Raw genomic sequence first — 11864 nt, 5'->3', positions numbered from 1 at the left:
AAGCGGCTGTTGGAGGAGTGGAGTTTCCACAACGGAGGGGTCAGATTGTGTTTGGTCGTCTCACTTCTACGTGAGTAATCAGCTCTCTCCTCCAGGAGGGCCCATGCTAAACAAGCCTCCAGTGGAGCGACTGTTTGTTCGTGAATCTAGTGCAAACAAAGACCCAGAATACTTTCTGCAGCTGAGTAACATTTCCCTCCAACACAACACTGGCTGTATCTGGGATACGTAAAAGCCCAGACATAATGTTACGTGTGGAGTACACTGTAAGACTTGATCTGTCCGACTGGACAAAAGCTTGATGTTTGATGCTGCTCACATTGAGTTTGTGTTGTGTCATGTTAGAAATTATGATCATGGAGATTTTATATGATCAAAAAACTCCTGTCCGTTGTTGCCAGCAGCGCAGAGATGTTTCTCTGATGTTGTATCATTGGCAGATCTGCTTTCCAGCACTGTAAGCATGCATACACGGTCACATCTGCTGTTCTTTTTTCATAGTAGATCTAGAAAGAAAACTATTGGACAAAACATGTGCAACTCAATTCTTTTTCCTGAGATCCTGTAGACTTCTCTGTAGCTCTGATGGGGGGCCGTTATATTTGATGCACCTATAAAAATCCTCCAAGTCTTGGTGTGTTTTCAGATATCTACTTTCAGCTAAGTGCTTCTGGAGGTCAAAGATCTCAGAAAAGTGTTACATTGGCAAACATTTTTTTAATGCCATCACAAGGGACAATCCATAGAACAGAAAATATTAAAGTTGGGTGTTTCTAACATTCATATATGATGTAACATTTTCCATGTTGTGGCAAAACTTACCAGGTAGTAACTGGTTTTGGGAAGGGTCTTCAGGTATGAGTCATTGTGCTGCAGCTTAGAGAAGACCAACTTCTTTTGTCTCTGAGCACAGAAGACAATAAGAAGGAGACAGACAGACAAGAGACAGAGATGGAGAAGGACAGAGACAGAGAGTTGTGGGAATGGATATTTAAAGTGAGCCTCCCTTGTTCCAGTGGCTGGGAAACAGAGCACACAGAACAAATGAGAAGTAAACACACAGCCACAGGAAGCCATTAACTGCAGCAGGGACCAATTAGGCCTCAGCAGGTGTTCTTGCTTTTGCCTGCTTTGGTCCTGCCTCACCTCGGACAGAGCCTCGATCTGAGCTGAGGAAACAACGGGTAGTTTCATTTGCTCAGCAATTTGAAGCAAAGGATTCCTACTGGAGGGCCTCTAAAGTCCTTTATTGTGCTCTCTTTGTCCCCCTCCCCAAGTGCAAGTCATTAGAGAGGACAATTACATCCTCCTCAAGAAGCTCGACTTTTACAGGAGGGGAAGATAAGACAGGATCTCTCTCATGTTAGACCCCGTCTATGCAGGCGCTCTCTGAAGCGTATTGCTCTTTTCACACCCAGAGGAGACAGAAGACAGTCAAAATCAAAGTCAACCACAGGAGCTACAGTAAGACTGAGAGGGAAAGCGATCGAGCAGCAGCAACTGAAATTTGTAGTGTTCAAAAAGTGAAGGAATGGATGGAAGACAAGAAAGGCCACAATGAGTTAAATTAAGCATTATATTGTGAAATGTTTAGACCAAAAGAAAAAACCCCAAAACAAATCAAAGTTTCATAAATTTTCCTGCAGTTTTTCTAATATTTTTGATTCGGACCAAGTCTAAAAATCAGGTTGCTCAAATTGGAAGCTTTTAACTTAAAACTTTTTTATTTCTCCAGAATAAACGGAAAATACCTGAGTTAATGGAGCCAAACTCACTTCAAAATTCATAATTTCATCTGTTGCTACTGAACAGAATTAACCTACTAAACTGCTCAAACTGAGCCTTAATGTCCTGCATTAGGATCCTGTGAGTCGTAATGTCCTGCATTAAGACTCACAGGATCTAGCTGTTAACTGTAATTATGTTAATGATATGCATGTCACTTCAAGAGTAAAAGACAATGTGAAGGTGTTGTAGTCACGACAGAGAGGCTTTGATTTGCACAGTTGTGTATTTGAGCAACAGTGTAATGTCTGCTAGATGAATAGTGTGGAGCCAACTCTGGCCCCACAGCAAGATATTTTGAAAGCCTGATGAAAGCTTCTGTTTTTTTACATGCATAGTTTATATCGAATCCTTTGCTGGTGTAGATACAAATGAAGACTCATGTAAATCCCGGTAAGTATGCCGAGATTCTCGCAAAACACAAATGTACCAGGCTTTTTGGACAGATCGCAGGGCTACAACAGAGTCTGTAAAATTGAATTCAACCATAAAATAAATTAGATGATGAACACCTCTAGTGTCTCAGTACATAAAAATAAAATATACTTTGAGTCACTTGTTGCCACCTGAGTATTAGCTCCTGTGAGTTTATTGGTCACCAGTAAAAAATGCATCTGTCCTTGGATAACGTCCCAAAACAAATAATTTTACCGTTAAATTTTAGAGCTATGCAGATATGACAGCAGAAACAGAAGAGTGAGGTTGGAAAGTTACAGTCTGTCCATTAAAAGAAGGATGTAGAGGATTTTTAACGTGGTCAACTATTTCATTACTGCGAGCAAGTTGAGAGTGCTGAGACTCCAGAGCTAACTGTCAAGTCTCTCCGATGGTGTCGTGGGCCTAACTTAACAAACCATCAGTGAAGGGAGGTGCCCCCTTGATAACTCCAGTGATTTGCTGGCTCTTGCTGCCCATCTGATTTATCTATTTCAGGATGTTGGGGACATAAGGAGCAATATGGTAGGCTACAAAACTTATCTGTAGAGGGCGTAGTAAAGGGGTTTATTTCACTGAACACTCAACCTTTTTATCAAAGCACAAGTACCTTGTGTTGATCTCAAATTAGAATGTTACAGTTTGAATCTTGGAATGTTATAATTTGTATTTTGGGATGTAACGATTAGATTTTTTAAAGAATAGTAAGATTTCAATCTTGGAATGTTGAATCTGAGAATGTTGTGATTCAAACTTAATTTCAGGATTAAATCTTAGAATGTTTTGATCTTAATCCTAGAATGTTATCAATTAAATTTTACAATGTTTTGATTCAAATTTTTACAGTGTTATAACCTGAATGTTAGAATATGGGTTTATTTTTAGAATTTTAATTTTTAAAAAATTTTTAGAATGTTACGATTTGAATCTTGGAATGTTATGATTTAAATTTTAGATTGTTATCAATTGAATTTTAGAATGTTATGGTTTGAATGTTGGAGTAAGGTTTTATTTTTAGAATGTTATGATTTGAATGTCAGAATGTTGTGATTTTAATTTTAGAATGTTATTATTTGAATTTTAGAATGCTATGATTTGAATATTAGAATGTTATGATCGCAATATTTACAATGTTAAGCCTTGAGTCTTAGAATGTTATGAATTGAATCTGAGAATGTTGTGATTCAAACTTATAATTTTAGGATTAAAATCTTAGAAAGTATTGATTTTAATCTTCGAATGTTATCAATTGAATTTTAGAATGCTATGATTTGAATTTTACAATGTTATAATTTGAATCTTAGACTGTGGTTTTATTTTTAGAATTTTGTGTTTTTGAATTCTTACAATGTTATGATTTCAATTTTAGAATCTTATGATTTGAATCTTTGAATGCTGTGATTTAAACTTTTTATTTTAGGATTGAAATCTTAGAACGTTTTTATTTGAATCTTGGAACGATATGATTTGAATTTTTTGAATGCCATGATTTGATTTTGAGAATGTTCTGATTCTAATTTTAAAATGTAATAATTTTAATTTTAGTATGTTATATTTTGAATCTCAGAATGTTATGATTTGAATATTTAAAATAGTATGTTTTGAGTCGTTTAATGTTATAATTTGAGTCTTAGAATGTTATGATTTGAAATATAAGGATGTCATGATTTGAATTTTGTTATCATTTGAATCACAGACAATGGAAATGTCAAACAAAGCAGTTAAGACAAGTCCGTGGATCTGGATTCGGAGAAATAATGTCAGTTGGGGGCCCAGAGTAGATCGCTGTTGTCACTTCTTGGGGACTGCATGTAGGGAGCCTGGGTCCACTGAATGTGACAATACTGTAAGGGTTGTGTTGTTACACTGGGCTGTCCTGCTAGTGGATATGGTGGACAGTGGGAGCTGGTATGGAGCAGGGTGGGTCTGGGACGCATAAGTTACTGTCAGGCCTCTTCAATCGTGTCGTGGGAGTAACTTAACAAAACATCAGTGAAGGGAGGTGCACACTTGATAACTCTGGTGATTTGCTGTCTCTTGCTGCCCATATGACTTATCTATCTCGGGATGTTAGGGACATACAAAGCAATATGGCAGGCCACAAAACTTACCTGTAGAGGGCGTATTAAAGGGGTTTTCTTCAGTGAGCGCTCATCCTTTTTTATCAAAGCACAAGTCTGTTATGGTTTGACTCTTAGAATGGGTTGATTTTAAATTTTACAAAGTTATGATTTGAATCTGAGAATGCTACAGTTTTAATCTATAATCTACAATGTTAGGATTTGAAGTTTTAGAATTTATAAAAGGCTACTAAATTTATTAGTAGAGGGCATAGTAAGGGGGGTTCTTCACTCAGCGGTCGTCCTTCTTGTGTTTGTGTTAAATATCCCTGAATTAACTGACAACAGCTAAACATATTAAAACTGACACTCCAGTGTTTCCAATGTGTCTGCAAAACTGATCTCCAGTTTAAAAAAAGCTGGATGTGCATTGCTGACCCCTGGTGTTGAGTTAGAAACACAGCTAGCACAGGCAAGACTGGATAACCAAGAGTTCTGCTGCTCAGGGGACCGAGATCCTGCAACTTTGCACCATGAACATCAACTAAATGTCAACTAAGGCTTGCCCTGAAATACTGGCTGTCTTGTAGATAAATATTGTGTCAAAATCCTAAAATTAAGACCTTTATTGTTTCAGTTTAGTGTAGTTGTAGTGCATTTTCCAAAACAAACTTGTTTAATGAAAGTATCCCAAACTTAATTTCAGATTGATGCACTGCCTCCTTTTATTAGAACAGACAGAAATGGTGTGTTAACTCTCTTGAAGCACATAATGGAAGCAATGAACTAGAAAAAAATCCCCATATCTGAAGGATATCTGCCATTGTAACAATTAAGGACTGAATCTCTTGAGTTGAAGAAATTAAAGAATATTATAAATAATACTTCCACAGAGAATTCCTTTATTTAAAACCAAAAAATGTGAATGTCAGACAAATACCTGCAAGTTTTGCAGCCTCTGCAAATCATGCACAGCATCACTAAAGGTTTATGAAATAAATGTTAAGACTTTGATATTTACCTGCTTAGTTTCAATCTCTGACTTTGTTCTGGTTTTCTCATTTCTCTGCTCTCACAGTAATCTTTGTGAGTGGACCTTGTCTTTGATCAGGCCAGCATGGCGGTGATGGGGAGCATCTCTGAAGTAATGCATGTTCATGTAGGCCTCTAGATGGTGCTGAGGGATAAACAAAGACACAATTGAAGAAAAATGAACTAAAAAGAAAGGTCCACCTGAGTATGGAGGCGGAGATCAGTGTTTTCTTATTGGGTATGGATATCTGCTAATAACTGTGTTTAAAAAACAGTCTTTTCTGCAGAGAGCAGAATGAGGGTTTTAGTAATTATCAGTGTCCTGAACATTAGAATATTGGTACAGGATTTATCAACTTGTTCCACCTGCACCCAGCTCCAGGCCTTGGCCTCTTGGTCTGGGTCTTTTCCCCTGTCTTTAATTGCTGTCCTCATACAGAGCTTGGCTTGGTCTTCATCTCCTGCCTATCAACAGCAAAATCCTAATTTAGACACTGTGGGAGTGAATCAGTCAACTTGCCAGAAGATTAAAAAAATATATACTTTTTGGTAATCCCTGCCAAGAGCATCCTCCCACACAACAGCCTGACATTGTGTTCTTGCAATTCAAAAATAAAATAAAAATACAAATATACGCAGCAGGAATATGCCCACTTCCTCCCCTACAAAGCCCTCACTCTGTCCCCCTGATCTCCTGCATGCCTCTAGGAAAGAATTTTACAAGGCTATGATCTGCCCTAAGCATATCAGTGGGCAACAGTGTCCTTATTTAATCCTGATGATGAATCATACCTCACAGATGCTGCATGGGAAAGTGTTTGGGACAGATTTTCACAACCTCAGCTAGCAACAAATGCACTAAAATCTAAAAAGTATGAGATGTAGAGGATTTTAAAATGTGGAGCCTGTTATTAAGAAGAATGCAAGGCTAATTGGAGTAACATGCCACAGTAAATGTACCATAGAAAAGCTACATTCTCCCTTTTACAGCCCTTAAATGAGGAATAAAACATGCTTGAGCTTTTATGTGAGGACTGCACTCTCTGATCTAAGTCTTCTCTGAGGTCGGCCTGTCCCTGGGAAATGCCTCGTTCTTCACAGGCTGCCACTGAATGACCGCATTACTGAAGTTTATGGGCCGAGACTGTTCAGGAAGTGCCTGCTTTGTCTTTTCTTACAAAAGCTGCTGGAGACACAGGATTTATCAGTTCCGTTGCCACAGTAATACTGTCGCAGAAGAGCAGAGGGACCTGCAGTTCTTTTGCTCTCACTGCTGTGTACAAAGCGTCGGTGACAGGGTGAGGACAGCGTCCATCTGTGCTCCCTGCCACAATAAATCAGTGGAAGATACTGTAGCTGCCCTGCTGTGCCCTGCCACTCTCCAAGACAGTGAGCATGATGCTGCAGTGAGGTGGACAGGAGCCTGCAGTCATTTCTTTCTAACTCTTAAGCAGCATTGCCGACCAAAATAGACAATACAGACATTAGATGCCGAAAGTGTAAGCAAACAGTTCGTGGCAGAGGATGAAAAAACAGCTGAACACTGAGACCTGCAGGGCTGGATTTAACAACCACAAGTGAAAAAGACCTCAAAGGGCAGTTTGGAGAAAGTGTTTCCACTTGTAACCAAGCCAACCATTGCAACTGTTGCTAGATCCTGCTTCTTTAAACTCACCCTTTATCCAGCTGAATACAACTATTTGAGCTACATCAGACATAATAATGCAGTTCTTACCCCCAGGACAGACCCAGTCATAAACAGCTTGGCTTCAGGCCCAGATCAGACAGCAGAGAATGAGCCACGTAAACAAGGCCACAATTGAAATGACACAATAGAAAAGGATTACACAACTTGTGGTCACCAAGCCAGTTGATAATATCATTACAGGAGCCACGGAGAACCAAACGGGTCTTGGTACACACTGTATTGGGTCAGCCGTGATCTCAGTCTGCACCGTTTCACAATGAAAATCACTGAATGGGAACATCTATTCAGGACAAGATGCTTTATTGCAGCAGCTTGTTTGTTAAATCACATGACATGAATGAGAAAATGTGTAACGTCATGTACTGTAGTACAATATTTACAAAGTCGGACACATATTTGACACCAGACGAAATACTCCAATGTTTATCCATTCCTGACAAAAATGTAATTTACCAGTAGAACAAAATGGGGAAACTCTCACTGCTGATGTGTGTGTTGTTTAAAATACCTTGCTGGCACAGACGGGTAACAAGTGTGTATCCAAAACATAGCGAAGAGTACTTGACTGGTGCAGATATTTGCACTCAAGGTTCATGACAAAAATCCACCATCAAGGTAACCTTTAGTGAAAACAGGCAGGTCACTCACAAGAAAAAAAAATCTGTTAATGCAGAAAAGAAAAACAACAATATGACCTGAGGAGACAAGTAGAGGTACTTTTTAAAAAATATATCTTACCAGTTGTTGGTGTTTGAGCCCTTCATATACGCTATGATATTTTCAATTTATGCAATCTAACAGACACTATGGAAAAACTGTGGTTACCAAGTTACAGAACAATGCAGAAAGTTAAACCTCACTGCAAAGAACCTCCTCATTGAACACACAAACATATTTAAAATAGGTTTGTGACAATGCATAGAAGCTAAATTTGTGTCCGAGGCCTGCATGTGGTTTCATTTATTGACCAGTACAATAAAATGTGGTGGAGTGAATCAACAAAGAAGCCAAAAAGTCATTACATGGATTAAATTCTCACTTTACTCTCGTGTTTGGTTTATTATATTTTGAGTTTATTTTTGCTGAAAACAGTCATATTCAACCTTGGCCTTTTTCCGAAACAGCTCTTTCTCCCTGAGCAGAACACTTTCAGGATAAAAAGATCATGGAAATGTCAGGGTTAAGCTCGCAAACTGTGAACACATTTGCAGCAAGTCATACAAATCTGGCACTTGGGGGTGAAATTATCTTCCAGATCGCGGTGCCAACACTATTTATCTTGTATAGTCGCATTGCTTAGTTTGATGTGGCAAAGTAAAGCAGACTGGAGGTAATTTCCTGAAGGGATTGTGCACCTGGGCCCTACAGTACTCTGGTCAACCCTGCTTAACAGGAAATCTAAGAAGCTTAGAACACTAATGCCCAAATGGCCCCAGGTAGCTACAGTGGCAACAAAGAAGCCTTTAAAATGCTGTCTGGGAACTGGCCAGAAGTGTGAAAGAAATCTAAATGACTGCAAATCAGCATCATGTAACAGAATCATTAGAGAGGCACAACACAAATCACATTTTAAAAGATTCAAAGGGACCAGTGACAATTACATAATTTTTCAAAAAAAAAGACATTTGACTTAAAATGGCTTAAAATCAACAGCTGAGAAAAAAAAATTGACAGTACAAATATTTTGTAAATATTAAAATACTGTACATCAATGATAAATTCCTACAAAGGATATAACCCTCTGATTAGAGGAAAAATAAACGTTCCAGTTTGGTTTTCAGCAGCAGGTGAATATGGAGCCCTGTTGTTAACAGTTTATTGTTCTCCAGCACAAAGGAACGGTTTGGCGTCCCTTTACGCAAACCTCTCTGCCAATCCACAAGCGCCCCGCTGAAAACCAAAAAACATGTGCAAAGGACGAGAATATTAAGGTATTTAACTGTAACTTTAAAAAAAGCATTGAATAGGCATTAAACTCGTGAAGCAACGTTCCTGCGAAACAAAATCATCCCTGCTGCATGGGTCGCAGGCTAAGTTTTAAAACTGTACTTTTGTTGAGGAAGTGAATGTCGAATTTCCTCTTATCCCAATGCGATTCACCCATTTCTGTCCATTTTCATAAATACGTGACATTTCTAACGTAGTGACATCTTTTATAATGATCCCCAACCAGGCTGACATTCCTCTGGAGAGGAGTGGATTTCCTCTCCTCATTTGCAAACGTTCATATCACAAGTCTTGAATTTAAGATGCCATTGCAGCATGGCACACGCTTCACGAGTCCATCAGCCTAAGTTTTCAAAATGAAAAACCAAAAGTCAGGTGTCAGCAGCCTTTAAGGTGCGGAAGTGTGGAAAGTTTGTCGACTTTTCCCAAAGCAGCGGCGTTTTCCACCCCTTTCAGCCACTCTTTGCATTTCCTTACAACAGTCTCATCCACGTCTCCGTCCTCTTCCTCGTACTCCACATCATCGTACTTGTACTGATCATTTAGCAGAGATATTTTCACGATGGCGGTGATGTCCTGCTCTGCGCTCTCTCCTTTCCCGTTAGGAGCGCAGCCTTTGGAGCCTCCGTGCGTCTTCTTGGATGGAAAAACTCGCCTATGTCTGAAGTCGGCGGAGGCGCAGCACTTCTGCTGCTTTGCCATCATCTGCTTCTCTAGATTCCGTTTTTGGATGACAAGAATGGCTTCAGGGGTGAGACTGAGGGTAAACTGAATCTCCTTCTTCCCCTCCTCTTTCCCGTGGAGATGTCTGGTGGAGTCCATGGAGCTGGAGCGTCTGACTCCTTGGGATGAATCCTGAGGTTTGGGCACCGACAGCCAGGAGCATTTTCCCTGCGTTTCTTGCCCACTAACTGGCTTCTGAGACGGGCTTTTGTTCTTGTCTTGTTGGGCTTTTCGCCCTAAATTCCGTAAATTCGCAGACGCCCAAGAAGTGGACTGCTTGTCCTTATCGGACCCCCCTTTCTCTCTGGCAGATTTGCTGGTTTGTTCAGTCTGAGGAGGCACTCCGTTGGCTTTCTTTTTCCCAAACAGTTCCCTGCCAGGCGAGGAGATCCGCTGGTGGAGGCTGATGGGTGGAAAAGGCATCTCTGTGGCTGGAAGTGATCAGGATATAAAAACGTGCAAGTGCAGAAGAGGAAACCCTGCGCAAGGCGACGCGCGGCGCTCTGCGGGCATTATCCAGCAGCGACGTGGAGAGAGGAGGGATGCAGTGCACCTGTTGTCCGCACTGAGTTCAACTGGTGCGCAGACACACAGCCTGGCTGCTTTATGGCGCGGCTGGCAGGGAGGCGTGGCCAGGACACGCACCGACAAACAAAGCCATGAAAAAATTGGTGATGTCATTTCATAATTTTCAAGAACTTCCTGAAGCGATGATCCACATCCACCTCATGTTCCCCTCATCTCCTCTCACAGCGCCACTCTGCTGTGGACCACTTTTAATACTTGTTTAATAGACAATCAGCCCAAAAATATGAACCATCCTCAAGGGATTGTGAAACGATGTCCTTCTCCCATTTCCAAGAGAAAACTAAATGTCTTCATATGCTGTGGACATTTGTCTGCACAGCCAATAAACATGTTTGGACTATGACAAGTTGTGAAAAACACATTCTTCAGCTAAAGCCGCCCCACACACCTATCTGTGCCTCCCTGCAGTCGATACTCATGGTCATAAATACTGTTTAGTCCTATAGATGCCTCCCATAACCCCATCTGTCCTTGAGCTAAACTAAAATATGTCAAAAGCACAACGCCATTCTGTTTTTTTCCTTTCTGTCAGTCAGTATAGTCTCAAATGTCAATTATCTGACATGTATAGGTGGTTACTTTTGTTCTTCCAGCCATGTAGCCTATGAAAGACATCTGGGTGAATACACAAATAGTCTGCAATATTGATTTTTCTTTGTTTCTGCTGTTATCTGCACTTTCAGCCAGACAGCTCCACAATTAACTTGATGCGATTTTTTCCTCTGGTATAACAGGAAATCAATATGTTTCCAAATCTGTAGTTTTTAACGCGGTTTATTTGAAATTGCCTGCAGTTATAACAGTATATGAAACATTTTGGAATTTGAGTTAATGAACAGATTTTATTAGTCAAATTTCTGGATAGATATCATCACTTTGGCGCTTCTAACACATCAAAAAAATCCATTTAGGCCAAACAGTCCCCTGACTCGCTCACTCTTGGAATCAATAAATGACATGAAACTGCCCCTGACAACACAGGCCAAGTTATTTATCAATTTTTGCAAGATGATCTGGATCATTAAGCTGAAGAGGATGCAAAGACTTGTTTAATTCCAGAGGTTGTTGTGGCGTGGGATCCCTCTCCTCTCTGACATAACAGCGGATTAGAAGTAATGAAGAGGAAGCAGTTGGGACACTAACAGATTGCTAAAGTCAGGATGCTTCCCCTTCATCCTCAAACTTTGGCGTAATCGAAAAATGCTGGGCAAAGGAAGCGAATAACAAAAACAACCACGTTCCTGCCATTGAAAAGAATTATTTTAGCCCTCAGATTACTCAGAGGGATTTGCAGGGCCTCTGTGAAGTTAGTTGAACAAGTAGTCCTAAAGAGAGATTTTGTCCATGCTAATCCACCACCACATTACACAAGCATCTAATAAGTTTGGGGGCGCCGCATGACAAGAAGAGAATGCAGTTATTTAATCACACTAAGCACACAAACAAAACCTTGAGGCATGGTCTTAAGCAAATTCTATAGCTAATATGCAAAGCCCATCTCTCCCGCTCAAATATATATATATATATATATATATATATATATATATATATATATATATATATATATATATAGTGTAAATCAAAAT

The 11864-nt window shown here is 39.9% G+C and overlaps 1 protein-coding gene across 1 annotated transcript; it reads right to left on the bottom strand.

Moving 5' to 3' along the window:
• Positions 1 to 7303: 7303 nt before the first annotated feature.
• prr18 (proline rich 18) lies at positions 7304 to 11768 on the bottom strand. Its single transcript, XM_055018932.1, has one exon. It carries the CDS (start codon positions 10111 to 10113, stop codon positions 9346 to 9348), a length of 768 nt encoding a protein of 255 aa, XP_054874907.1. The 5' UTR covers positions 10114 to 11768; the 3' UTR covers positions 7304 to 9345.
• Between the last annotated feature and the right edge of the window lie 96 nt (positions 11769 to 11864).

Source organism: Amphiprion ocellaris, chromosome 16 (assembly GCF_022539595.1).
Source record: "Amphiprion ocellaris isolate individual 3 ecotype Okinawa chromosome 16, ASM2253959v1, whole genome shotgun sequence".
NCBI lineage: Eukaryota > Metazoa > Chordata > Actinopteri > Pomacentridae > Amphiprion > Amphiprion ocellaris.
This window is presented reverse-complemented; position numbering and strand designations above follow the sequence as displayed.

Bases quoted from the DNA above. Each gene is read 5' to 3' on its own strand.
- prr18 (XM_055018932.1), bottom strand. From the start codon at position 10,113: ATGCCTTTTCCACCCATCAGCCTCCACCAGCGGATCTCCTCGCCTGGC.